General features: G+C 37.7%; 1 protein-coding gene across 1 annotated transcript in view; it reads left to right on the top strand.

Moving 5' to 3' along the window:
* Positions 1-27689, top strand: part of DTWD2 (DTW domain containing 2) — a 50008-nt gene extending 22319 nt beyond the window's left edge. Inside the window, exons 4-6 of the mRNA XM_064736800.1 lie at positions 524-713; positions 21929-22057; positions 24222-27689. Of these exons, the coding sequence (XP_064592870.1) occupies positions 524-713; positions 21929-22057; positions 24222-24392 (490 nt within the window). The 3' untranslated portion in view covers positions 24393-27689. The remainder of the gene's footprint in view (positions 1-523; positions 714-21928; positions 22058-24221) is intronic.
* Positions 27690-27906: the final 217 nt, after the last annotated feature.

Genomic DNA, 27906 nt, shown 5'->3' with positions numbered 1-27906 from the left:
CTGTACCTGTTAGTATAAGTAGTAATTAAAAAAAAACCAAACCAGTGGAAATTACAACATTTTCAAAAGTGTCCTGTAGGTGCGGACTATGAATTGCTAATATTTTATCTATATATAAGGTTAAAAATGGGATAATTGCAGTAATTTTATGCCAAGTGTTTGATAATTTTTTTCTAGAATGCATGTATTAAATTTTGGTAAACAATTCAAAATGTCTTCGGCTCCAATACACATTACAGTAGTGATTAAGCATTGCAAAAGATATGATATATTGCTTTATTCAGCTTTCATTGGTCACTTTTGTGGTTGTTTTTTTGACTGCCCCGACTTAGAAGCTGCCCCCACTTTAGGTGTTGGAGGAAAACCAGCAGCTTCAGAGGTGTTGGAAGGAGAAAGTGATAGATGACAAAGGGAAATTTAAGTAAAATTTGGTGGAGATGAGTGGGAGCTAATATTTGAAAGTATGTGTACATCATGAAAACTTTCAAGAATTAATTTGATTTTGTGTTTCTGTGCATTAAAGGTATCCTGAATTAGCAACTGTGTGCAGAAATCCCAATACTCTAATTTTGTATCCTGGAGCTGAAGCAACCAACTTGGAAGAAGTTGCAGTGATGTCTTCTAGTCCATCTGTTATGATTATCATCGATGGAACATGGAGTCAGGCTAAAGATATATTTTACAAAAATTCTCTCTTCCGCCTTCCCAAGCAAGTGAGTTATAAACTGTAAAATAAAAATTCAAAGTTTGTCTAGTAGATTCTTGCTTCTGATGAGTTAGAAGGGGGTGGTTTTCTGAGGATGTAACCAGCCAACAAGAAAAAGACAACTTGAACAATTATTTAGGCAATCTGTAAGATTGTAAGAAAGATAATTGTAAATATTGATAATTTGATAATTGATAATGTCTACTTCCTCACTTGAAATTTGCTTTTGTTTGATTTTGACCTAGCATATGTAACTTCATAGTGAATCATTGTTTTGCAAAATTGAAAACTAATTTGTGTAGAAAAACACACAACAGTGTCTTGTTTAAGATGTTAGAATAGAAAGATTGAAATAAGTGTTTCTTTTCCCCTGCATAAGTATTTTACATTGCAGAAATATGAAAGCTGAAAGTTGAATTTTCAGCCTCTTAAGAAAGCATCACACTCTTCTCATATGTCATCTCCACCATATTAAAAATTCTGTCTCAGGTAACATTTTACAAATACTGTCCATTTGACTGTATATTCATATTTTGTATCTGTATCTTAAGTGTTTTCATCAGACTAGGATTGTTTGTGTACATTTAATTTTTTGACAAAGCTGCCATTTTTATTCAGGGTCATAACTGAAAGTGTATTTTAGAAAAAGTATTAATACCAACAGTTTTACTAGTGGAGAAAATAATTCCCTTCATTGTTGGATCATAATTAGTATCCCTGAGGCTGTTAAAATGTTTATTTTATTTTTAATAATGGACAGCAAGCTTATGGATCATTTTACATACAAGTAATGCTTTTTAAATTATTAAATCCTGCCTAAGGCAAATTGGAGCTGATAAAGACTTTGAATTGATAGAACATGTAAAAATAATGGAATGAAAATGCAGTAAGATACTACACCAAAAAAACCTCTTAGAAGATTGAGCAGTAATATTGACTATAATGCATGAAACCTCATTTAAATATATAAATAATTTATCTTTCAAAAAATCCATAATACGCAGTTTGTTGCTTGACATGTATTCTTCTGTTGCATTAGATTTCACCAAGATATTAAGATGTATCTGTGCACTACAACAAATGAAAAAAAAACATTTAATGTTTGCAAACAAGTGTGTTCCTACTATAGGAGGTTATTACACCACAAAGACTAGATATAAATCACATCTACATGTGATTTTATAGACACCTAATTTGCCCATAACTGCTTTCTATATGTTAAGATGTTTTGTACAAAATTTCATAGCTGTAGGAGCAAATGTATGTGTAGGGTGTTAATCTATAATCCTCTGTACATGAACATGGATAAAAACATGTAGAGATGTGACAGCTCAGAGAGATTTTCTGGATGGAAATGAATAATTGGGTACTGTGCACCTTTCCTCCCTGCAAGTGGGCACTAGAACTAACGACTGGATACGACTTGTCACTGTGGGATGAGTCACAGTCTTCCTTTCTGAGAAAGTTCAGAGGCATTGATTTATGAAACAGTGATGCAAAGGATCATACTTCAAGCTCTAGAAAAAAAATTCAGCAGACAGCATGAATATAAAAAAACATTCTTCGTAGATTTGCTTCTTTGTGCATACATTAATTCTGTATTGCATCGATTGCAGTCTTTAGCATTTGCAGTTATTCGTCAACACTCAACTTCTTATCTGGCCCTTTTTTCAAGGAAAGGTACATTCTGACATCCATATCCTTCTTTTTTATTGGAATTGCATTGCTGCTCTTGTTTTAAAAGGTTTAAATTCTTTGAGTAAATGAATACAGTGATACAGTGATTCTTGAAGTATTAAGTTAATAAAAGTATTATTTTTTTCTTAAAATATGGTAGATGGTAAATATATCAGAGCTATAATCAATATTTGGTTTAATTTTTATTTTATACGCTACTTGATACTTTCTATTATTCAAATAACAGGAATGTGTTTAGGGATGACATTGTTGGAGTTCCCAAATGCAAAAATAGCTTCCTGTAGGGAAAACTGTTTTCCCATGTTGAGGTGTGACCTGGCTGACATCAATCTCTTAGATCAAGCTTAAAGGTTACATTAGTGGTTTGACTGTAATTTTTGCTTTATTTGTTCTGTGCTGTGCCAAGTTAGAGCTTGTGCTGTAGCTGCACACAGTCACCGGTGAGATAGGTAAGGCTCAGTGATGGCACCCACTGGGTGTGGAGCCGTGCAAGGGCTGTGTTGGAGTGCTGTGTACACACCTGGATGTTAGACTAAGTTTGATCATTTTGTGTTGAAATGATCTTGAGGCACCTGTGCAGCCCCCTAGAAACTTATTAATGGTTAAAATTAGCAGTAATGTGGGAGCACATAGTTATGAAACTGTCTGCAAGTAAACACCAGCACTGTTAGGGACTAAAGTTGTTCAACCTTTGGCAGTGTTCTGTGATGATCTAGATATCATGGCCAGCACTGTAGGGTTTTTCTGGCTTTTTACTATTTCTACATGATTTCTTGTTTTCTACGCCATAGTTCATATTTAAATGAACTATGTAAATGGCTTTCTATTTAAAAGAAGTTTTTGCTGATCATATCTTGAATCTTTGGGTTGATATTGCAATTTTCAGAGACAAAAGTGAGTAGAATGTCCCTATATTTGAAATTCAAGAAGGCAGGCTTTTTTGGCCCCAGAGAGAGAATGAGGTGGATATGACAACAGCTATATAGAGGGGATGTAAAAAGTGAAGAGGATGTGATACCTGTAGGCATTAGCTGTAATACAAAAAGAAGCTAGACTTATTCAATAAATGGTGATTTGTGCTTTTAATCAATATTCTGGAGGTAGAAAAGAGCTATTTTAGTAATGAAGACGTTAGCGATTCTTAACTACAAAGACATCATCAATTGGAGCCATTGAAAGGAATATTTAATTGTATTACTTTACAGCTTTGCTGATTTTGGATAATACAAACTGCTATGTTGAATGATTTTCAAGATACTGCGGGATATTTTAATAAACTGGGCTGTTGTTTTAAATTAGTATTAAAATCTTGAGATCTCCAATAAAAGCTCTGTTAATTAACAGCTCAGTCAGCAGAGCATTTTTCCTTGAAAAAAATGTTAAAAGAAATTTAAATTGCACTCTTCCAGAAAGCCCCAGAGGAAATAGATATATATGAATCTAACATATTTAACTTTATCAGAAAAATGTAAATTTATGTCTCGATCCAGAATTATTCTTATTGTGGAATGGAATGGAATTTTTTTTCTTAAATTACAAAGCATGAGGTTGGACAAACTTTTTAGCAAAAACCTGTGAGGCACTGGGGTTAAGGTGACTTTACAGAATCACAGACTCAAAAGTCTGGAAAAGACTTTTGAGGTCATCAAGTTCAATTTAGGACAGAACACCACCTTGTCAGCTTGTTGGCACTGATACCAAGCACCACATCCTGTATTTCCTTAAAAGTCTTTTCCCCTTCAGGGACAGTGACTCACTCCACTGCCTCTCTGACCAGCCCATTCCAGTACCCAATCATCCTTTCTGTAAAAAAGTTCCTCCTAATTTTCAGCCTAAACCTCCCCTGGGGCAGCTTTAGACTGTGTCCTCTTGTCCTGTTTTTAACTGTGTTGGAGAAGAAATGGAGCCCCACCCGGCTACAGTCTCCTTTCAGGGAGTTGTGGAGAGTGATAAAGTCTCTCCTGAGTTGCCTCTTCTCGAGGCTAAACACCCTGAGCTCTCTCAGCTGCTCCTCCTGTGACTTTAATAGTCTTTAACATGATTATTACATTGATTATGTAGGGTACTCCATGAACTAGCACCCTCTGGAGAAGCACATTATCCCAGGATGTTTTGCATAGCCACAACTGAGGAAGGGGTCTGCAGGCTTTTGTATCTCCTCTGCAACATCTGCTGCTGTTGCAGAGGAGATACAGAGAAGGTATTCGGTTACCTTGGAGAAGCTGATGCAGTAGTTTGAGAGAAGAACTAGCCATTTGTCACAGTTCATGTGGTGGTGTGTTATGTGAAGCAATCACAGGCCACTGTGGGTGAAGCTGCTTCTGTTTATGAGAAGATAAGCACAGCATAGTGGGGAGAGATGACTAAACTCCTGCTTTTGGCTTTCTACTCCTTCAGCACTTCAGCACCAAATAAGAATTGAAAAAGTTAACCTGAAAACCATATATATAAAAAGTAGACAATCTATCCCAAGTGCTTATTGTTTCATCAGAAGTAGGTAGTACAGAAATTATTTTTATTTATGGATAAGTATTTTTGGATCTCTGTTGTAAATCCAGGAATATGCTATTCCAAACCTGAATGAATTATTTCTACTACCTGATATTGTTTTCCTTTTTGAAAAATCCAGTGAAAGTCTTTGGGTCATCATACTTTTGTGGGATAATTGTAGAAAATAAATACCCATCCTTTAAAAATACTTGGAAAGTGCTACACAGTGGTTGTTGTCTTTGCTGGCCACTTTTTGGAAGGGATGGGAACTAAAGAGAAAAGGTTTACAGGACTTCCTGGATAGTATGGTTTACTTATTTCATATTATTTTTGCCATCTTCCTGGTCTTGTGGCTGCCCAAGGTGCTGCCAGCTCAGGACAGGAGGGTCCCTGCCTGCCCTGCAGCTCCCTCCTCCCCCTCTCTTGGGGTGTTTAGAGATTATCTTCCTGTGACATTGAGGCAGAGCTGGGTTCCAGGGCTAAATGTGGTGGGATCTGAGGAACTGTGTGATTGTTTTGGTGCTTTGGTGGGCTTTGCACTCAGACGTGTGCCCACTGGCGGAGAGATTGGTCATTTGGATGAAGGCTTTGAGTCCCATGTTTGTTGCATGTGTTTGCATCCCACCCTGGATCTCCAAGATGAGTGCTTGTCCCAGAGGTGCTGTGCTGCTTTCTGTGTGAGGCCTTGTCCATTAGTCCTGCTGGCACACATCTGTCCTTTCTCACCTGTCATCTCATCTGGCTCACCTCTGGGGAGGGCACAACAGAGTCCTCCCTTGCCTTGCCTGCCCTGCTGGCAGTGACTCAGCCCTAGGGGGGGCTCGGTGCCCTCAGCGCACACTGGCTCTGACTTGGGGCTCAGCAGAGGTTTTGCACCTCTTGGATTCTGGTTTTCTTGGTGCCTGTGTGCTCCCTCCTCAGAGGAGAGGAGTCTTGGGTCAAGAACAATGCATATCAGTGTGCGTGGTGAAACTGAGCAGCAGAGGCACTGGGAGCTGTACCATGCCATGCTGATGCCCAGCTTCTGGAGCAGCTCTCACCACCTCAGTGTCATCACATTTTAATTTGAGAATATTGAGGGGTGGGAAAAAGAATTCATATTCTGGTATTCAGGTACAAATAAATAATTTTAAGTTAATGTGGAATGGTGCATGGAAACTGTATTTCCCTCTAATTTTTAGCTGAGGCATCAGTATCGATCTAGCCAGCAGTCAAGAAAAATTTTATTTTAGACAGTCAGGTATGGGGCATAAAGTGTAGTTCACTGTTATTTTTTTTGCTTTTTCTTCCTATATGTTGTTATGTGTAACTTTCTAACCTAATAATCTTTAATTCTTTGACATTTTGTAGTGACAAAATACTTTGTAAATACCTCAGAATATTTTCATGAAGTTAGTGTTCCAGTTTTAATGTTACGATTTGCACAGACTGTTTGACTTCTTGTTTCTGCCTTAACTCACTGTTAGTCTGAATGGCGTGTCTGCTTGTACATGAGTGGGCTCAGTTTAAGGCTGGGGAAAGCTTTATATTCATTGTGACTTTTTAATTCTTTGTCGATGCACTCTTCTGCCACTTATTGTGCATAATAATGTCAGCAGCATTGTGCCAACAAATTTATGCATTCATCACAGCATTGCTGTTATTCATATATTCAATACCTCATTTTCTTTTTGCATCATGCCTTCACAATTTCTAACACATCTGTTTTGTTTTCCTTATACTTTCTTCGCTACATGAAAATTGGTATCATCATCTGAAATCTGGTTTCTTACAGCAAATTTTTAATCTTTGAGCTTTACTGTTTAGCTCAGCTTGCACTGTATGCTTAAATCTGCTTGACTAGTCATGAGCATTTGTAATGTATGCTTGTATTGTCAAGCACTGGTTCTCAAGCAAGTTGATGTTTTAATATCCAACTTTAGATTATGCTTGGGATATCTCTTGCTCTTCCTCTCTCTCCCTTCTCACCCTTCCTTCCCTGAGGTGGAATTTATTTTCTAACCAGCTTTTTTGGAGCCCAAGATGTCACTTTTAAAAGAGTTTAACAGATCTGTCTGCAGTCTTGCTTGAGCTTTTAAAACATAAGAGGTAGCTTTGAGATCAGGGAGTCATCATTAAATCTGACTGACTGTTACTACTCTTTTAACATTTGAAAATAATTTGTGTATTTCTTCTCCTGCAAGAGAATTCAGATGCCATATTGAGAATATGTGGCAGAACCATCCAGAAATTGCAAGAATGTACGTGTAAAGACTAATTGTTATTCAGAGGTTTTCACAAACACTGCCTATACCGTCATTTTAGTGAACATTTAGAGATTTGGAGACTAGAGTTTTTTATCAATATCAAGAGCATCTATTTGCAGTAACCCTTTAATACTCAGAAAGTATTTCAACTGATGCAAAGCAGGCCTTCTACATGATCATTTTTAGTAAGGGCCATGTAACTAAAAATTATTATTATCATTTTGTTGATCTATTGACACAGCTGCATCAGAAGAGTGCTAATCTCCTGTGTGTTAGACAGCATTATGTGTATATAAGGTCATGCATTCCTCCAATGCTCGAAACTTCCAGGACAATCGATGCACATGTTCTTGAAATAAGCATAAAGTATCCAAAATTATCTTTTGACCACAAAATTTATGTTCAGCTCTAGAATTGTCAGTTTTCTGAGGACAGTCATGTGTCAACGCTTTCTTACCCAGTCAACAGCGAAGACTCAGAAAGTCCTAACATCACAGTTTAAGATTATCACAGTCCTTGATGATTGCATGAGTACTGCATGTTGTTGGCTGTGTTTCTGCTTATCCTTTCACATATCTAGGTACACTGCAGTAATATTAATAATTTAGTGGAAAATCTGATTAAGAATAGGATTAGGAGATCCAGGGATATATGTGCAGTATTGGTCTAGCTCAATGCAACTGTTGAAAACAGGTGATGTATCTTACAAATATACTGAAGCTGTTTACCCACCTGCTTCATGGTTCCTTCAGAAGCAATCTGACTGAATCAGTTCAAAGGTCACTTTTTGCAGATCCCTCACCAAATACCCTCAATAGAAATAAGTGTCATACAAAGAAATGCAGTCTTGTTTAAAAAATGCTAAACAAGGCATCAGTAACTGGTCTGTTTTCATAGCAACTGTAATTTTATTTTACGGTTTGTAGAGAAATTGTTAGTGCAGCCTGCAGAGAATCCAGGTTGTTCAACATATTCTGTAGTAATACCAAAGGTATACTAGTTAAGTGACAAAATGTCATCATGGCAGTAAGTAATTGAAAGTGGTAGTGATAACCCAGTGGGGAGTTCTATAAGGAGTGTGAATTTCAGTAACTGGACATTAATACAGTACAGATACAGTATAGGAAATTCACTGTAGATAAATGTTAATGAAAGCATATTAAAAAACTTTTTTTTTTTTTACAACTGGGCAATTTACTCGTCAGCAATGTGATTTTGGGATTATAATTATAAATTTGATGCAAAATTTAGTGCCCAAGAGCTAGATGCACATCTGCTTACTTGAATGCACACATGCTGTTCCTTTCAGGCCCAGAAGCCTCCTATTAAAAAAAGGGCACAAAAATTCACAGACAACTAGAAGAAAACTCAGGCCTCTAACTACATTAGCTGTGTACATTTTGGACTTTTCATATAGAGAAGACAACATTTCAAATCCTGAACCAGATTTGGAATTGTTAAATTGTCATGCACTTCGGCAATACCACTGATGATAAGATTTTTCCTGCATTGAAATCTTTGCACAAAATACACCTTGAACGCTTCTTGTTGTAAAACAAATTGAAAAACTGTTGGTGCAGTACAGAAATTCTTTTAATTGTTAATTGGAACTGGGATTCCAATTTGCTGAGCTTCTGTTTAGTAGTAGTAATCAAATATGATGACTGGTTAACTTTGTGCAAGACTTTCTCTTAATGTGCAGTCTTTGTAGATTTAATTCCATCCCATGTAAGGTAATGCCTATAAAACCCCCCAAAAAATGGCTTGGCAAGCTTCTTAAAGGGGCTCACAGTTTTTCATGTACTCAGAGTTAGATGCATAGGAGAAATGCTGACGATATATCCTCAAGCAGTCAAACAATAAAAAAAGCTTTAATGGCAGCTTCAGAAAAGCAGAGAATGCTGGCAAATGTTTAAAGCAACATACAATCAACATAAAACACTTCACAAAGCATTAGCTTGGTGCCCCATTCAATTTAACAGGCTCCAAGCCCATCCTATTTTAAGTTTCTCAAAACTCCAGGAAGAGGAAATTAGAAAAAGAAAGACAGAAAAGCTGTAGAAAAGAGCATACACTTCTGGTCATGGTGTTCAGCTGATAGGAAGTCCAGCAGGAAATAGAGCCAAGACCTGTGCTTGCTTTGTGTCCTGGCTAAGCTACCCTTTGCCTTTCCTGTGCCCTTTCCCCAGGTGGGACTTCCCTCATCTGGTCACTCTGGGGCAAGACTGGGGCTCCAGGGTCAGGTGTGGAGTATTGCCTGTGTTGTGCCAGGGAGTGCTGGCCACTGTAGGGCTGGGACACAGGCCCAGAGCAGGGTGTGCAGTGCAAGGCATCGTCTCATCAAAGGCTAGGCCCAGCCCAGGATGCGCCTTTTTTCTCCATGCACCCAAAATGTTCCAGCCAGCAATCTGCCCAGTCTCTTGGATACCCTCTCCTGTATTTGTTTGTACCTGAATTCGTTGCAGCTCACCTTACTAGCTTTTTACTGCCTTGGCAATTAGTTCAGAGTCTTCTGTAGTGTATACAAAAAATTTCTTTTGCAAATTGTAGAACTGTAGAATGGTTTGGGTTGGAAGAGACTTTAAAAATCCATCATCGTCTAGTTCCAACCCTTCCTACAGTGAGGGAACTACATCAGTGGACAGGCTACAGGAAAGGGCTACAGGTGTCATCCATCTGGATGCCTGTAGAGCTTTTGACAGGGTCCCCCACAATTTCCTTTTCTCTAAATTGGAGAGAGATGGATTGGATAGGTAGACTGTTAGGTGGATGAGGAAGCAGGTGAACAGTCACATCCAGAGGGTAGTGGTTTAGTGAGGGTCAGGGGCTCAGTGTTCCAGTAGGAATCAGTGGCAAGTGGTACCCTCAGCGGTCTCTACTGGAAGCAGTGTTATTTAGTGTGTTCAGTAATGACACAGACAAAGGGATCAAGTGCAACCACAGCAGATTTGCAGATGACTACAAGCTGTGTGGTGGAATGACACTCCTGCAGGATGGGATATCATTCAGAGGCATCTGAATGAGCTCAAGAAGTGGGCCTGTGGAAGCCTCATGAGGTTCAACAAGGCCAGGTGGAGGGGTCTGGACTAAATGACTCTTGAAAAGTCCCTTCCAGTTAAACTATTTTATGATTCTGTGAAAATAAACAAACAAATAAATAAATAAATAAATAAACTGGGATTTTTATGTCTTCCTATGTATGATGGGCTTTCAGCTCAGGTATCCTAGCCAAATTTTGCCCAAAGTAGTTAAACATTTTCCTAAATTCAGTTTTCCCCATTTTTCCTATTGAATTTAGGTATTCTTCATTATACAGTTTGATTGTCTTGAAAAGAGCTAGAAAAAATGTGATCTGCTTGTAGGTAAGGTAAATGCTACCATATGCTTTCTTTCTTAAAGATTTTTTTAAGCTGTTTGCTCATATTTATATGAGATCCTAGGAATCCTGCGGTAAAATGAATCATCATAAAGCTGTTAAAATAGGTTGTACATTTGCTCCCTATTACAGGTAAACATAATGGTTTTGAGGCAAGACCCTCAAGATGATTTATGAACTTGTTTGTGGTAATAAACTGCAAAGTTTCAAGGTACTACACAAATGTTCTTACTCAGCACTGCATTTGTCAAAGGGTCATTCCTGCTGAGTTTATTTACTCCCTTCTGTCTGACCTTTTTGTGACATTCTCTTCCTGTGCATAGGATGGGTACAGTCTGCAAAACATAACTCTGTTTGCAAACAATATAATCAGGTTGTCAAGAACACTTACTGTTAAATTAAAATACCATAGTACTACAAAAAAATCCTTCAAAATGCTTCACTGTCTTCAATACAAAGGGAAGGTGTACAAAAGGTGTTAATGATGACAAGAAACTGTGTTGTTTCACCTTATTAACTGATTAATTAAAAGGAATGATACCACTTTATAGTTGATGTGCTGTCTTTTGAAAAGGCTCTATAAATTTGAAATGTCAAGGTTATATGCTGTCTAGAACTCCAGTCAATGGAAGGGAACTTCAGCAATTTGTCAGGCAGAGGGAGCTTTTCTTATTCTCAGCTTCTGAGAAACATGGCCCAAATCTGTTACAGTTTGGAAGATGTGATTAAATATTTAGTAAACACTTAGGCATTTCTGTTTCTTTTCAATTGTTCACTGACCATCATGTAATATGCCTGAGTAGCTGTCAACACAAACTGGTCCTTGAGCTTCCAGAGGTTTGATCTTTCACCAAAGTCAGTCACATCAACATCTGTTTAAGGAATTCTTGCCAACTTACCTTGTTGCTCTTGTCAAAACTTCATGTTGTGCAAAGTGAGTAGCACTTATTGGATTGTGTTTGTGTGGCCTCTGCGGGGTAAGCGTGGATTCACAGGTATGGGATGTAAAAGTGGTCTGAGCATAAATCCTATCAAACAGCTTGCTTGAAACTCTGTTATCATAGGGATTCTTTGGGAGAGCATTCTTAACCCTCTTCTGTAGGAATCAGTGAAAAGATGTGCCAGCTAGTCTCAGGACTTCACTGAGCACTAAGAAAGAAAGAAAAGAGCTGCTCACGGAGTATGGAAAGCAAGGGACAAACTCTTGCCACTCCTTTTATTTAAAAGAAAAGACATTAAAAAACCCCCTTCCTCTACGGGTCAACCTGCTTTTCAGTTGAAGTGGTGCCACTGAAGTTACTAGGTAGAAGAGTCCCACGGGCTTCCCCTGAAGGGTTAAATGCTAGACAGGAAGTCATAAAATGCCACCTGGTTTAAAGCAAATTACATGGTAGATGTGATGAAATGCTAAAGTGTCAAAATGTGTAGGACACTGAATTGTAGTTGGCTGTAGGGTCTTCTGTCAGCAATTCAACTTGCAGCAATACCAGAACTATCAATACAAAATTAATGAGTAACTTAATTTGCTCAGCTATGCACTATGCATAGCTCTGCAAATGCTGAATTTAATTTCTTTATTTTTCTGTTAATGACGGGTAAAGTCATGAATGAGTTGGTGGAGAAACTGTAATGTTTTGAGGTTCATTGAATAGTTATATCATATTATTTAACAGTAAGTGGGGTTTGTCATCTAGTCCTCTGGTATATTCAGATAAGAAAACTTTATTTGTGAATTTGCCATTTTCAAGCCTAGAGGAATAAGGAATGAATAGCATTTTGTTTCTGATAACATGTTCAAAAATCAGAGAAATTTCGTTGATGGAGCAAGCAGTTACTCTAAAGTGTACTCGGCCATTTACATAAATTCTTTCCAGAGAAAGTTAAAATTTCCTTCTAATGTAGTTAGTGCTCACAGATACAAGTGTAATAGAGTTTATGTTGTATAGCAAACTGTCCAACACCTTGACAGTGGATTACAATTAATGTAAAAGTAGAAATATAAAACCATTTGTTCATCTTCACACAGAAAACACCCAGAATAGAAGTAAAAGCAAAATATCAAGTCACTATTGTCATCTGGCTGTATCTTAATTGACTCTTATTCTGATTGCTCTCTGAATTTTTTATAAAATCTCCCATTCAATGAGCTCAGAAGATGTGGAGAAGAATACTTTTTCTCATTTCCACAGTTATGAGGCTTCAGTAAGTGATTTTATGAGGGCTAAATAATAAATAGTGCCAAGTAGTAAATGAGTTTTTTTACAGTCCCCTTTTATCTTTATGCTTTTTTTCACTCTATTTTTATTTGTTGCAGTTTACAATTTGCATGAGAGAAATTCAATACTAAATTTTGCCATAGAACCTAAATAAAAGAACAATGCCCAGTTTAATTCTGCAAGGGAAAGAAGTATGAATAAAAAGTGCAGGTGGGCAGGAGACAAATTAGAAGCCAAGGCAACAAAGACCAGCCACAATGGTTGCAGCAGGGAAAACTGTAGTAAGGCTGGTCCTGGAAAGTATGGATTCAACCATCCATCCATACTCATGGAAGAAAAACACTGCACTTTCACTGACTTGTTCCAAACACGTCTTATCTATCTGTGTATGACGCTATTGTGTACTAATAGTGATTTTACTAATAATCCCACAGGGTAGCCTAGTTGTCCTTTGAGTGGAGGAGGCCCTGTGAGCCTTGGTAGTAAATTTTTGTTTATGCATTATATTGGTTTTTTTCCAACTGTGCAATTTTTGCTGTAGCAAGAAAACTTGTTTTCATTAAGTAAGTAGTTCATAACCTATCCTGTGTATAATGACTTGTAAGATAAACATAATCATTAACAGCTGTTACATATTGTGAAATGTTTGGTGTGTTAAGTTTGTAGCTGCTGTCTTATTACTACCAAAACATAAAAAACAAAATTGAACTGAAGACAACAAAATGTTTTATGCTAGGACTGTTAGAAATTGTTGTTTAAGAAGACTGAGATCAAAGAGACAGAACTGGGAATTATTTTGGGTCAGGATTATAGGCTTAGTTGAGATATGATGCTGAGCAATCAACAGTATTCAGTCCATATGACATTTAGGTTAATTTGAATGACATTGGTCATTGACATTTTTCTGGTAAGTTTGTATTTATTACCTCTCAATACAGTGACATTTTCTTTGTGACTGAAAGATGTGAGATGATTTACCAGATGTCAGATGTGTATGCTTCTTTATTCTTGGCATTGTGTTTCACTGTGGGGAATGATGGTTGGGAGCAAAATTAAGCCAAGAAGGGGAAACATTGCATCTGAGAACCATTTATTGGTAATGAGAAAGCAAGATAAAAAGGAGTTACTCCACCAAAGAGGGCTAGAGAAGACAGAGCAAGAGGAAGAAAAATGGGATAGAGGGAGAACAGAGGGAAAGAGAGAGCATTACCACTGGAGGTCAGGGAGTGCTGTCTGTGTCCATGGGGCACGGGCTGTGGACGGCTACTGTGGCGATGGGCACAGACACAAGGGGAGGGGTGCTCACAAGGGAGAAGGTCCAGAAATCTGGACAGAGTCACAGTGCGGATCACGGTTGTGGGCAGGCTCGGAGGCGGGCTGGGTTGGACACAGGTGGCTCAGGCAGGGACGCAGAGGTGAAGCAGGTGGGGCACTGGTCAGGGCACAGGGCAGGGCAGATGCAAAGGCGAGCAAGAGCCAGCGAGGACAGGAGAGCGAAAAGGCTGGGGCCAGGGCAAAAGTGTAAGGCTCAAAAAGCCTCAACTCAAAAGCAAGTTTTGACAAGCAAGTCTCAAAAAAGCCCCTTGAATCACCAAGCCTCAAAAGCAAAAGGACATCCTGAAGCCAAAAGCCCACACTCAAAAATCGTGTTTGAAAAGCCCCCGAGGAGTCAAAAAGTGGCCCCCCAGAGTTTCTTGTGTAGTTACTTTTTATGCCCTGGCTCCTCCCAAAGTCCCCCTGCTGACAGACCATTGGCCCAATGTGCCAGGGCAGTCCATTGGCAGAGACCTTTTGGCACTGACTGGAGAGTGTCTGTGGGGTGCAGTGTCTGTGGTGTCCCCTGCGGACTGCCTGCACCCTGTGAGATGTGAAATGGTGGCCTAGCAGAGTCCCCCCAGAGATAAGGCTTTCCTCCATCTTCTCCTAGCTGCCTCCTGGACATGTGCAGCCTCTCTCCCACATGCCTCTGACAGCCATTGTTGAGGCATAACAAAACTGAACTGATTACTCACACTTGGGCAGAAGCTTTTTTTTTTCCTTTTCTCTCATGATTGTTGTCAAACCCTTCGACAGATGTCTGAATATCCAGGTTCTAGAGCAATTCAGGAGCATTTGCAAAGTTTGTACTGTTATACCCGTGCAGATATTCTCATGGGATAAGAACATTTTGTAAAAGGTAAACTGGAAATATATTTAATTTTGATTGAATTTGTTTTCCAATAGCTAGATTAATTGAAGATTTTTTTATTCTTTTACTCTTTTCTTTCATATTCCCTTCTGCTCTTGCCAAAATTATTCTCAGGAGCTTCTTCTGCTGCTTTTCCTCTGTCCAAGGAAGTGCCTACTGCTCTTCCCATACAGTAAGAAAACAAGAAATTACACAAAGCAAAAATAATTGGTAGGTTCCAAAGAACAGTATCATTGCATTGATGCTACATTTTGACACTGAGGTATTTAATTTTCATTTTCAATTTTCTGATATTTTCAGGTAATTATAGTTAAGTGGCTGTAACAAAACAAGTAATTAATTTTTCTTTCTTGATTTCATGACCCCATTCTCTGCATCTCTGCGTTCATACTCTGCACACTGAATTTACTTGCCATACTTTCCTCTTTTATTAATTATTAAAAGAATAGTGCTGCATAAAATATTGAACTGTTGGCTGACATTAATTTTTTAAATGTAAGCAGAGCAAGAGAGATATTACCAGAAATAATTTCTAGATTTTTTCTTTTGCGAATGCAAAAAAATACAATGCCTGGAAATTAACTGGAAATGCATAGTCATTTTATGAAGTGGCATGAATAGCCTATATGACATGTAGTTAAATATAATTATTTTTCCATAACTTAATGGCAGTAATAAATTATTTATTTCTTTAGTTATAGGTCAAATTGTGCAATTACAAAAACTGAGACCATTATCAGATGGTATTTCAATTATTTTTTAGAGAATATATAGTCCAGATATTCCTAGGTCAGTCCTATCTTCTCTAATGTCTTACCTGTGAATATTTTCCTTTCCTTACACTTTTACTATCTGTTAGCTCTTAGTTTTTTTTGACATTTTTATCTGCCTCATGCGGTGTTCTTTTACAGGAGATAAAACTGTTCTTTTTGGGTTAGAGCTGCAGCTTATGTGCACTTGGACTTTATTTCAGTTACTTGTTTTAACTGAAGGCCAATCTATTTAGCTTCCTTTAAGGATAGCAAGGCCTCCTGGTTGGTGGTTTTTTTTTGTTTCTTGCCTTTTTTTGGTTGGTTTTTTTTTTTTTTTTTTTTTTTTTTTTTTTTTTGTTTTTTTTTTTTTTTTCTTTGGGTTTTTTTCTTCTTGTACTTGTAAATATTCATACAAGAATCGAATGGGATTGTGCATGTCCCTCAGGGCTGATACTGGGGCTGATGCTGTTCAACACCTTTGCTGGTGACAGGGACAGTGGCATCAAGAGCACCCTCAGCAAGCTCCCTGATGACGCCGTGCTGTGTGGGGCAGGGACACGCCCGGGGCAAGGGATGCCAGCCACAGGGACCTTGGACAGGCTTGGAAAGCGGGACTGTGGGAACATCAAGAAGTTCAATAGAGTGCAAGTGACACCCGGGTCATGGCAATCCCAGGCACTCCCACAGGGCAGGAAGAGAAGAGATTGGAAGCAGCCCTGTGGGGCAGGACTTGGTGGGGATGGCAGATGGAAAACTCCACACGGGCCAGCAGCGTGTGCTCACCGCCCACAAAGCCAGACGTGCCCTGGGCTGTGCCAAAAGCAGCGTGGCCAGCAGGGCGAGGGAGGGGATTCTGCCCCTCTGCTCTGCTCTGCTCTGCTCTGCTCTGCTCTGCTCTGGTGGGACCCCACTGTGGGGCTGTGTCCAGTTCTGGTGTCCCCAACAAAAGGAGGACATGGAGCTGTAGAAGCAAGTGCAGAGGAGGAACATGAAGTCAATAAGCAGACTGGTGCACATCCCCTACAATGCCAGGCTGAGACAGTTGGGAATGTCCAGCCTGGAGAAGGGAAGGTTGTGTGGAGACCTCATGGCAGCCTTGCAGGATGTGAAGGGGCCTGCAGGGAAGCTGGAGAGGGACCTTCATCAGGAACTGCAATGACAGGACAAGGAGTAATGGCTACAACTCATTCTTAGGCAACCTGTTCGAGTGTCTCACCACCTTTGCAGTAAAAGTTTCTTCCCAATATCTAACGTGAATTTCCCTCTTTCACTGTACCCATTACTCCTTGTCCTTTCATTACTCTTGTCTCCAATTTGGAGGCAAGGATATCATCCGGTGAAACAGTGTCCAAAGCTTTGCATAAGTACAGGTAGACAGTGCCAATTGCTCTGCCCTTATCCACCAGTGCTCCCTTATTCACCAGCAGCTCCATCACAGAAGACAAGATTTCCCCTCTGTAAAGCCATGCTGGCTCTCTCCAGTCACCTCTTTGTTTTCCATGTGTCTTAGCATGGTTTCCAGGAGAATCTGCTTCATAAGCTTGCCTGGCAGATGAGACTTCTCTGTAGATCCCTAGATCTTCTGCTTTCCATTTGCAAAAATGGAGTTTGTGTTTCCCTTTTCCAGTCATCAAAGTCTTTAAAGTCATGCCCTCATGGATTGAGTGTTTTGTGACAGGTATCTACTTTTTCAGGCTGTCCATTTGTGACAGTTGCATGGCAGTTATTCCCTCCAGTATTTTAGAAAGAGAGTGCTCTTAAGATGTCACTTTAAATTAAAGCCAGCGTTTTGAACAAGATAATTTATTTATATTCTTGATTTAAATTTCAGTAGCCTGCTGAGACTAAATTTACTCAGCCTGTCTTCTCCAGCACAAAGTTAATTTTACTAACTGCATGAAATGTCTGTAAGATACGGAAAACTGTTTTGGCTTACAGGTAAAAGGTGCTTGTGCAAGCTAGATACTGAATGAAAGATCTTACCCTGCCTGTCACCCATCTTCTGTCTGAGGTTGTTTTTGCAGTAGCTTCCAGAGAATGCTCTTACTGCCTTAAGCACCTTGAAAGCAATTTTTTCTTAGGTTCTAGAAGGATGGGCAAGATAGCAAGAGGTGATTGTACTCTTTCTGAGGTTTTTTTTGGTGCCTTTTGAGTTAGTTTAAAGGAATGGCTAATTTTTTTCTGAAAGGTATTTATTAATATGACCAGTAACTAGTGCCTATGTTAAGCAGGAGGACAGATGGTACTTTCTTCCTTCATTCTTGAAAAGTTAAGCAAATTAATTCCCAAGCTGACATTCAGATTTTCAAAAGACACTATCAACATAAAGAGGAAAGGATCTTAAGTATTAAGATTTTTATAGAAGCCACAGAAAAATATATTATACCTCTGCCTTTTTTGAGATGCCTGTAGAACAGGCAAGAATTGTTTAGTGTGCCCTGTGAGATAGATGTACTAACTTTTTTGAATTCTTGGTGTTGCATTATTTTCCAAGTATAATTTTGCATAATGTTGGGTTCTCTTGGAGAGTAAAGCTGGTGAGAATAAAGCTGGTAAGGGCAGTGATGAAGAAATTAACACAGAAAAGATAGAAAGATACTGATATTAAGGAGAGGACTTAAAGCTTTCTGCTAGACCTCCAGTTCTATTATTTAAAATAAAAGCAGAAATCAGTTTCCTGTTTTTACTGACATAAATTTTTAAAACTTCAAACAGCAGGTCTTTGACCCCATTAAGGCAACACTTTTGCTCCTATCAATTTTGAACAGCTGAAGAAGATCAGCTGGGTCTTTAGTTGCCTGGAGCATGTTCAAGGAAGGCTCAGGAAGAAAAACTCTGCCCCCAAGAAACACTGAAGGGTCACAATTTTTTCTGTGGTTCAAATCCTTTGTAAATGCTCAAAGGCTGTAGCATTTGCTGAGGGAATGGTGCATTGGCAGATAAGCCAGTGTTAAGTTAGTGTAACAGTTGTGAGATTTGCTGAAATTCAGGCTTTTGAAGCAGGAGTCTTCAGTTACAGATAGAAATGAAACTTTATGTGTTGCTTCCTACTTCTGATGGCTTGGAAATTAAGTCCCCAAACTCCTTTGCACTTACAGAGAACAGATACACTAATTTCAGTGTCTTGGCTGAATTCCAGTGAGTAATTGCATTCGGATTATCTAAATTTCTCTCTAGTTTGAGTTGGTTGAGATAGTCTCCATCTTCTTTCTTTTTATTTTTGTGAGCAATATTAAACTGGCTGCTGTTTTTTCAACTTGTCATTTCTGTATTTGGATAGAAATTGATATTATTCCAAAGTGTGTATATGATTTCCAAATTACTTTGAAGCAAAACCAAACAAGTTGTTGTATTGTGGTATCTGTCATTTTATGGAGAAGCGCTTCTAAAATGTCATAATTGTTATTTTGAAATGTACTTAAACAGGGTATTTTTGTATACTCATTTTGAACTGAGATTTTGAAGTCTGGTGTAGGAGGCAGATAGTCTGATGTTGTTTAAGTTAACTGTATGAATATTTTTGTAAATTCAAACTAAATCTGTTCAGCTGGATTTGGGATACACAGGTGACAGATAAAGAATTAATGCACATAGATAATGCAGAAACTTGGATGAGATTGTTGCAATACCATATCTGAAACTATTAACTGCACAAAAGGCAGTGTAAGTTTAGACCTCTTGGGGAAAAATGAAATAAGTCATCTTCCTACCCGATCAAGTCTGAAGACAAGTAAATATTTCATATGTCTAGGCATTTTTTCCAAAAAGATATCTTCCTGTGCCTGAAATATTTAGTAACTATGCTAATTTGTTGTGATTTCTGTATTGTTTCTGCTTTGTTTTACCATGCAGTTTATGCTCTGAGTGGGTGGAGTATTGTATGTTTTATTGGTTCAGTAAATGTATCTAGTTTCAGATGGGAGCTTTGATGAGTCTGCCCAATTTGCAGTAGACAAAGACTACCCTGACTGTATTTCAGGTGACTAGGGATGATTTATTTAGATTGTGCAGCTTTAAAGAGTAGGGTAAAATGCATGCTGAAAGAAGCCTAAGAGACAAACTGTAGCTGGCAGTTGTCTTGATCACGTATTCTTCCTCTGATCTCCGCCACTCTCTATGGTATTTTAATCTTATCCCAAGGAATATGTAATTTTTCAGAAAAATGGCTGGGAACGCTTGTTTCCATCCTTTCTCTTTCTACTCATGAAAGAAGAAACTTAGTTGCTGCTGCTGTTGCTAGAAAGTTGCCCTTTTGTGCCTTGCCAGTTGTTTGAGAGCTGCCCTTACGCACGTTTTGGCTCCATGGTTGTGTGGCAGTGTGCAGGCCTCTTTTCTTTATAGAAGTTGTCTTGCAATCATTGATAGGTTTTCTTTCTCTGAAATGTTGATTATTTCAAGTGTTTTTCAGCATGAAACCCAAGGAATGAAGTATAGAAAGCAGCAGACAGAACTATTCCTAACTCGTAGGAAAAAAGGCCTCATGGCACTGTCCAAGGAGGGGGAAGCCAGTGGGCCTGCAGGTGGTTTTAGTCTCTGGAGAGATACTCGATGAAGAATGTACCTCTCAGCTGTTGAGAAAAAGTGTGAATATATGTCTGCTTTGCTGCTCAAGACATGTCTTGGAGAAGTGATGGACTGAGTTCACTCTGTTTTTTGATACCTAGGTAGAAGTTTCTAAGTAGGGACCCCTTCTTCCAGCATAGTTTTCTGTATACTTCAAATAACTAGGCTTCCTATGCTGTTGTGGTGAAGACATGGTCACAGAGAGAAGGCATAAAACCAAAGAAAACCTTGAGGAATAACAAATGAAAATACTATCTTCTTTTTCTTTTTATTACCTACACTGATGTCTACATTCTACATTTTTTTTCTTCTGAAGTAATTTTATTCTTTTCTGTTTTTTCCATGCCAAATTGAAGAAGATAGGCAAGAAAAGATTAATTTTTCTGAATTTTCCTATATTTGAGTAAATTGACTTTTTATAGCTAACTTGCTTATCCTTTCCAGAATGCCTTTTGCTCTTTTCTTGTTTCCTTTTTTTATTTTACTATTTTTAATTTCATTTAAATTGGGACAAGTAAGGCAGTGGAATTTCATCGTACTTATTTATGTCTCTTCAGCAGTCTGGAATTTTTCCTTTTATAAATAGAATACCTTGAACTTTAAGGCATGAGTAATTGCTTGTAAGAGAGATGAAGGAAAATAAAATATTTCAAATAAAAGGAAAAATGAGAAAAGTGGAGGAGGAAAGTATTGAATAAAGTGAGGAATGGTGGAAGACTTCTTGCAGGCAAAATGGGAACAATATTATGGCCATGGAGGATCACTTACTCATTTTTTCAAGGAGCAGAAAAATAAAAGACAATTCATGGGATGAGTTTAAAAAAAAAGAAAATTAACTTACTCTTTTACATTGATGTGTCTGGGTTTTTTGTATTGCACTACAATGTTGTTGGAAAAAGAACTGAATTTTTCGTTAAGAATATTGACAATATTGCTAAAACATTATTTGTTTTGCAAATTGCATTTTAGATATATGTGGAGATGGAAATCTTAGGAATACAGGAATAATATCTGAATTTTCACACAGAGTCAAGGAGTGTAAATTGGGTGTTGTTTCAACCACTGTTTAAAAACTTGGTAAAAGCTTTTGGAGCTGTTGGTTGAATTAAATTTCCTTTTCTTAAAATCCTATAATTTTCAAGATGTTTATCACTTCAGGCAGAACCAGTAAATTATTTTCAGACATGATTCCGAATAGTTCTAATCAATCTAATAAACCTAATTCAGTGTGTGAATAAATAGTTTCTAGAAGTCTGAGATTCAGAACTTTGACAAATAATATTTTACCCATATATAAAATGTTAATGACTATATGGCCATTGTAGCTTGCATGTTTGTGTGTTTAGAGTAATAAAAAAAAAACATAAGTGAATAAATCTATTTTTGTTATAGCATATATATACAGCAACTGATTTCAGTTGCCAAAATTTCACTTAGTCTTTCTCTAACAAAAAATTGTATTTCCTTTGCACATTCATACAGTTACAGTTTTGCAGTTTTTATTTGTGATGGTGGCTCACATGTATTACACTGAACAGTAGCATGGCAATGGCATTTGGAAGACCAAAATGAAAAAAGAAAAGAAGATGAGTGAACACAGAGGGAAAGGGGATGTGTTTTGCTTAGTATAGAGAATAGGTATCTCATGTGTTATCCTGGCCTGTTTATTTTACTAGAGTTTGCTATTTTTCAGGTGCAGTTAAAACCCAGTATTTCAAGTCAATATGTAATTCGTACACAACCAACAAACACCTGTTTGTCTACTCTTGAATGTGCAGCTGTTGCTCTTTCCATCATGGAAAAAAATAAGAGTATACAAGAGGTATGTAAACTTAAATACCTGAGTTTTTCTTTTATGAATGGTATAGGGGCAACAAAGGTACTTAGCTATTAACGTAGAACTTGACAGTTAAAATCTTAATGACATTTGTAATAGTTTTGTTGCATAGCAAACTAAAACAAGAATGCAGCAACGGATACCGTTTTTCATTTATTAACTCTGGAGCGTTCAAATTACTGTGACTCTTTCACGTTGTGCTCCAACAGCGAACACAACAAAGTGATCTTTAACTCTGAAAAACCTAATTCATTTTGTGACAGGAGATAAGGTATGTTACTGCATGGAAAGAGGTAAATTGTTTTCTCCAAAAACTAGACAGCAGAGATGATCTGAATACCCTCTTACAGCTATCTCGAAGATTAAATGCTTTTTTAAGCCAGGTCCTCTGATCTCCTGCATTCCTCAGTCATGGAATGTAACCCACTGGGTTATGTCTGCCTACCAGCTGGCTCACAGCTCTTACATGTCACTGGAGGAATTTGGGGCTTAATAGTTCTTGAGTTTAAGTTTATCCCAGGTCAGAGAATACTAATTGGACATTAGCCTTTCCTTGTAAAGTGTGATCCCACTAGTCTGTGATGGAAGAGGTCATTAAGAAAATGTCCTTCTTAATCTTTTGTTGCTGACATTAGTAATATCAATTTAATAAGCCCTCTGAAAAACACCTACAAGTACTTTTACACCACTGACCCAAGTCTGCAATTCAACTGTGTGCCCAGAATTCAGTAGTGAATGATCTGTGAAAAAAGATTTAAAGCCCATCCGTGTACCCCCTACATGCTAGTCTTCACCCTGGAGTGCTCATACTGCTCTCCATCAGCTAGCTAATATTTTCTTATATTAGCTATGAAACATTTGCCTACTAAAAAAGGTGCCGAGGTCAAAAATTGCTCCTGCAGCTGGGATAACATATAGTATGCCATCTCTGTGTCTGCCTCTGTGACACTAGACTCACCGTAACATTAAATTAATTGGATATAAAACCCAGATTTGGACGAAGTGTATGGACACACAAGAGAATAAGGCTCAGAAATTGGAACTCCAAGTAAAGATGGTTTTCAAGAACTTGTGTATATTTGTGGGGTTTTATGTTTACCTTTCCTTTGTTGTGCTAGGACAACATATTTTTCCTTCACTAGAACTTCTGTCTTACAGTGAATGCTTAGTTAATGTCTATAGTTACCAGTCTTATATTCTGATTCACCCCTACCACTGAGAATTGGCCCAGCCTACTTTTCAAAGACAAAATTTCTGTTTTCTCTAAGCATTGCAGTAGCCAAGAGCTACATTAATGCATTTTTTATACCATCTCTGAACTGAGTGCTATTCCCAGCATATGAGATAGTGAACTGAAGTTGAGAGCCATGGAAATTAAAACTCTTCTGGTTTGGTAACCAGTATGTCACTTAATTTTCCTGTCTGCTCTTAAGAGTCATATTTTTCTCAGTAGAATCTCAGCACCTGCTGACTGCAGTTACACATGTGATTGCTTTACACCTTTACATCCGCACATGGGGCCCCCCTGACTTAGGCAGGCAACCAGAAAATGAAGAGTCTACAGTTAGGGACCACTTGAGGTACATTTGGTTTGTGTGGCTTCATTAATCCTACGCAATACCTCTGGGCAGAAGCAGGGACACAGTTGTGTCTCCAGGGTTGCAGTCCAGGTACCTTGATTGTGAGTCCCTCCTCTCTTCCTAAAACCCTGCCTCAAGAGATTTTTGTGCAAGCACAAGCAGCTTAGTTATTGTGACTTATTTTATTGCAGCTTGTTGACCGAGCCACAGTAATTGATTGTAGTCCATTGCTGAGGTCAACTCAAAGCCATAACTTACAGTAATGTGGCTGGGGCTGAAGTCAAGATTGAGTGGTTCCAAAGGAAGGAGTGAGGGATGGCACCATGCAGGTCATGTATGACTGCTCTGTGATTCTTTTCAGTTATATTCTTTCAGTTAGATTCTTCTGTTCAGGTCCACCTTTTGTGTCTCCAAAGGGTACATTTTAACAACATTTATCGTACAAATTGTATTTTATTAGCATTTTTAAGTAGTCATTGAATTAAAAAAATGGTAATAATTGATGTCTCTAAAATACCTTTCTAAAAGCTTGGGGTTCTTTTGTCCCCCACCCCTTCATGTTTCTGCAGACTATACTCCATCCACTTCAAGCTTTATGCTCTTTCCAACTTCAGCATGGTGCCCAGATCCATCACAGCAAGGAACATCTTCTCAAAAATGGCTTATATGACAAGCCCATGCCAAAGAATAAACGCAAACTCAGAAGAATGGAGCTTCTGGTGAATAATGTCAAAATATAAGAAAGCTGTACTGACTGTACAGGGGGATTTATTTGCAGCTAGCAAATGAATATGAATCTGGATTTGATCCAAACAGTTGACTATACTCTAATAAAACACCTTTTAGGCCCTTCTTAGGCAAGAGTTTATCTACCAGTGTGACAAACAGTAATGGACAAGCTTTTTCAGGTGCCTTTGTTCAGATGATGGAGGAGCATTCTCATTTCCTGTAGAGAAGAGGAAGAAAACTGAACATAATTTAGACTTATGTTATCGCTTGGGTGTCAGATATGATCCTCAGTATGACTGGATGAATTTATTTTGGAGAGGCTTTTACCAGTACAAAAAGACAAGAAATATGAATATGGATGTGATAGAATGGTAAGGCCTCAGCAGTTAGAATTATGTTGAATATTACTGAGGATTTTAGCTTCAGTATCTAACTACAGTAGACTTTCAAAGCATAATTCCCGATGTTCATTAGTTCAGATGAACATAAGGCTTGTTATTTGGACAGTTCTTTCTAACTTTGAGATTTTTATTTCTTCTATAATTAGAACTCCTTTTTGTAAGTTTACTTATTTTTTTACAATGCAGTCAGGTTTAGTTTCTCCCAGAATTAATTTTTAAATTAAGTCTGCATATGTTTTTACAAGAAATTGGACAATTCTGACTTACGAAAAGAAAAGTAGAAATTGTGATTTTTGGAATTATAACTCAGGTGCTTTGCTTTTACTTGAGCAAAAATTAGTCTTCCACAGATGGGGAGATGTTGCGGATGTAAATATATCATACCCATACTCTGACATATAATGATTGTGCTACTAAAGGAATTAAACAAGCCCAGTGCAAACTGCTCTGTAAGAAGTATGATGCAATGACAAATGATTATATCTGGTTACAGCCAACTAACATAATTATAGATCCTCTAGGCTTCATGTGTTTAGTTTTTAACTTCTAACAGTGATATAAATGTACTTCTTTCTAATGGGAATTGCTAGAAGCAGAAGAATTGGGTATTTTTACAGGCTTTCTGAAATAATATTTTATGATCTGGAGGGAAAAGTAAAGTGAAGGTTCTGATAGTCCTTTCTTCTACATAGATGCCTCCTGCATTTAAGAGATTAAAATGATATTTGTTTGTCTTTACTGTCAGTTGCCCTCTAGGTAACAACATGAAGCTAATTGGGTACTAATTAGTCTTAGAAAAAGATATTTTGTCTTTAATTTATGATCTGTAAGACAAGAAACTACAGGAGTGTGGTGGAGGTGGGATGAGGGTATGTGTAAGCACAACTAAATGAAAGCTTTTCTGCAATTAAGAAGAGAGGTCAAAATTAGGTCAGAGATTAGCTAAGAAGTTTTAGTTGACCCTGAGCTAATAGTGACCTTTTGTTTAGGCACAGATAAACAATATAATTTGTCTGGCTATGTGAGCAAAGCTTATATAACCTTTTCCTCTTCTCCCGGTCCAGATAAATCCGGTGTCTGCCACTAAATTCAGCAAAGCTGAATTAGTTTTGACAAATCTGAAGCAAACCAGTCTCATATGATTAATGATAGCATAGATGCACTTTTGTTCACATTGGAACAGAGCAAGGGCATGTTTATTCCTGTAGCACACCAGTCTCCAGGCTAACTTGGAGTCTGAAGTTGGAGTCTTGTGTAATTTGTGTGCAGAGCCTTGTGTAGGATGCTGTGTCCACTTTCCTGCTGGACTGGTAATCTTCCTTCCCTGTACCCTGGGACATGGTCAATAATTCCTTGAGGAAACATGGGTATCAATTAAGCTTTATTGTTCATGTCATATTTACATACATGGGTGATGTTTGCATTTGATGTTGTATACATTAATTTAATTTACTTTATTTTAAATTCATCTCCAGGAGCAGTGTATCTTTTGACTTACATTTTGAAGTTTATTTTACCAGGCAGAAGATTTAATGTGTCTTTACATAGTATGTGACTTTATATTATAGGGAACAGAAAGAAATTTGCATTACAGCCTGGGATTCATAGCCATCTGCAAAATGCCTTAGAATTACAGGATCAGAGAAATAGTTGCCTTAATTGAGTTATAATCCTATGTTAAATGCTCTTGTACGTGAAATATGTGCAGAGTTTTCATGTTTTTCAGTGATGGAGAAATTCTGCACCTCATACAGAAGGCACTTTTTCGCTTTGTTGATTCCTCATGTTCTTTTAATTTTGTTCCTGTGGATAACAGGATTTTGTAGGATCTCATGCTGGATGTATGGAAGCCTTTAATTGCTAATTTCCTCTGTTGTACAATACCAGACCAATCAATATGCAACAGTTACTGAAAAAAATAAAAACAATGCATTGCAAACCTCCAGGCATTTTAAATTTTTGAGTTTTTTGGTATGTCCCAGCTCAGCTATAATGTAATGGACATTTAGGTGCAGCACAGCAGTCACATGAAGTTCAGTTTCAGATTTGTTTGAAGCTATTAGATACAAAATACAGTACTTTTTAGGTGGAATTTGCATAATTTTGAAAATATGCACAGTGTAAGAGGAAGAATTTAGAAAGTTTGTTTTCAGATCTTTTGGATTCAGAATTTGCCAATAAATACATTACCTCAAAGAAATGAATACTCTGAAGTCCAAACTCTTGACAGAAGCTATGTGTGATGAAGTAGCACTCTTTGTAAGCAATTTCATTAGAATAAATTTAATTTGCAATTTTACTTGGCTGTAATGGTAAATCCATTTCATTTTTCCCTTACCAAAAGATTAATGAGTGAAACCCACCAGTCTAACAAGATATTGATTAAAAATGAAGGAATGTGTTTGCTTCTCATGTTTGGTCCTTTGTCCTTGTCCACTTTGTACTTCCAAATATCGCTACCAAAATGAAATCTGCTTTCTGTGTGCTGCAGTCTCATGTGTTGGGAAATTGGTGGCATGGATAGCAGGCTTTTGAACACATGCAAATGTTTTTCAAAGGTGCACACCATATTTTCATAGTCAGTATGAGTAAGTCTATGGAAAAAAGACAAGGATGGAAATGTTATAAAATAAGAACACAAACCACACCTCCCCTTTTGATTAGAATGCTTTCTTATTAAAGAGATGCTCAGGACAAATATAAATGTATTTTTCTTCAGTATTGTACTTTTGTTGCCTCATAACCCCATACTACCAATAAATTACTCTTTTATTAGTTTTTCTTGAGATAAAAAGGAAACTTTTCAAGTGACTTCAAAAGAGGCAAAAATTATTTTAAGACCAAGGGTTTTCTTCTCAACTGCTACACTAGATAAAAAGTTGCTTATGTTGCATTTTTTTCTACAACTTCCCTGCTTGTTTTGAAATTTAATTAAAAAATGGACTTTTTAAAAGAGATAGTGGCTCATGCTTTTCTCTTGATGTTTGTGTGTTTTATGTCTATATACATGAATGCACATAAATTATATATTTGTTTCTGCCTCAAAGCAATAAAGTACCTAATTTACTGTGGTATGTTCCACTGCATCTCTTCAGAACTGAATTTCTTCACATGTGCTGATATT

This window comes from Zonotrichia leucophrys, chromosome Z (assembly GCF_028769735.1).
Source record: "Zonotrichia leucophrys gambelii isolate GWCS_2022_RI chromosome Z, RI_Zleu_2.0, whole genome shotgun sequence".
Classification (NCBI taxonomy): domain Eukaryota; kingdom Metazoa; phylum Chordata; class Aves; order Passeriformes; family Passerellidae; genus Zonotrichia; species Zonotrichia leucophrys.
Note: the sequence above shows the minus strand (reverse complement) of the source record. Positions and strands in the feature narration are given on the sequence as shown.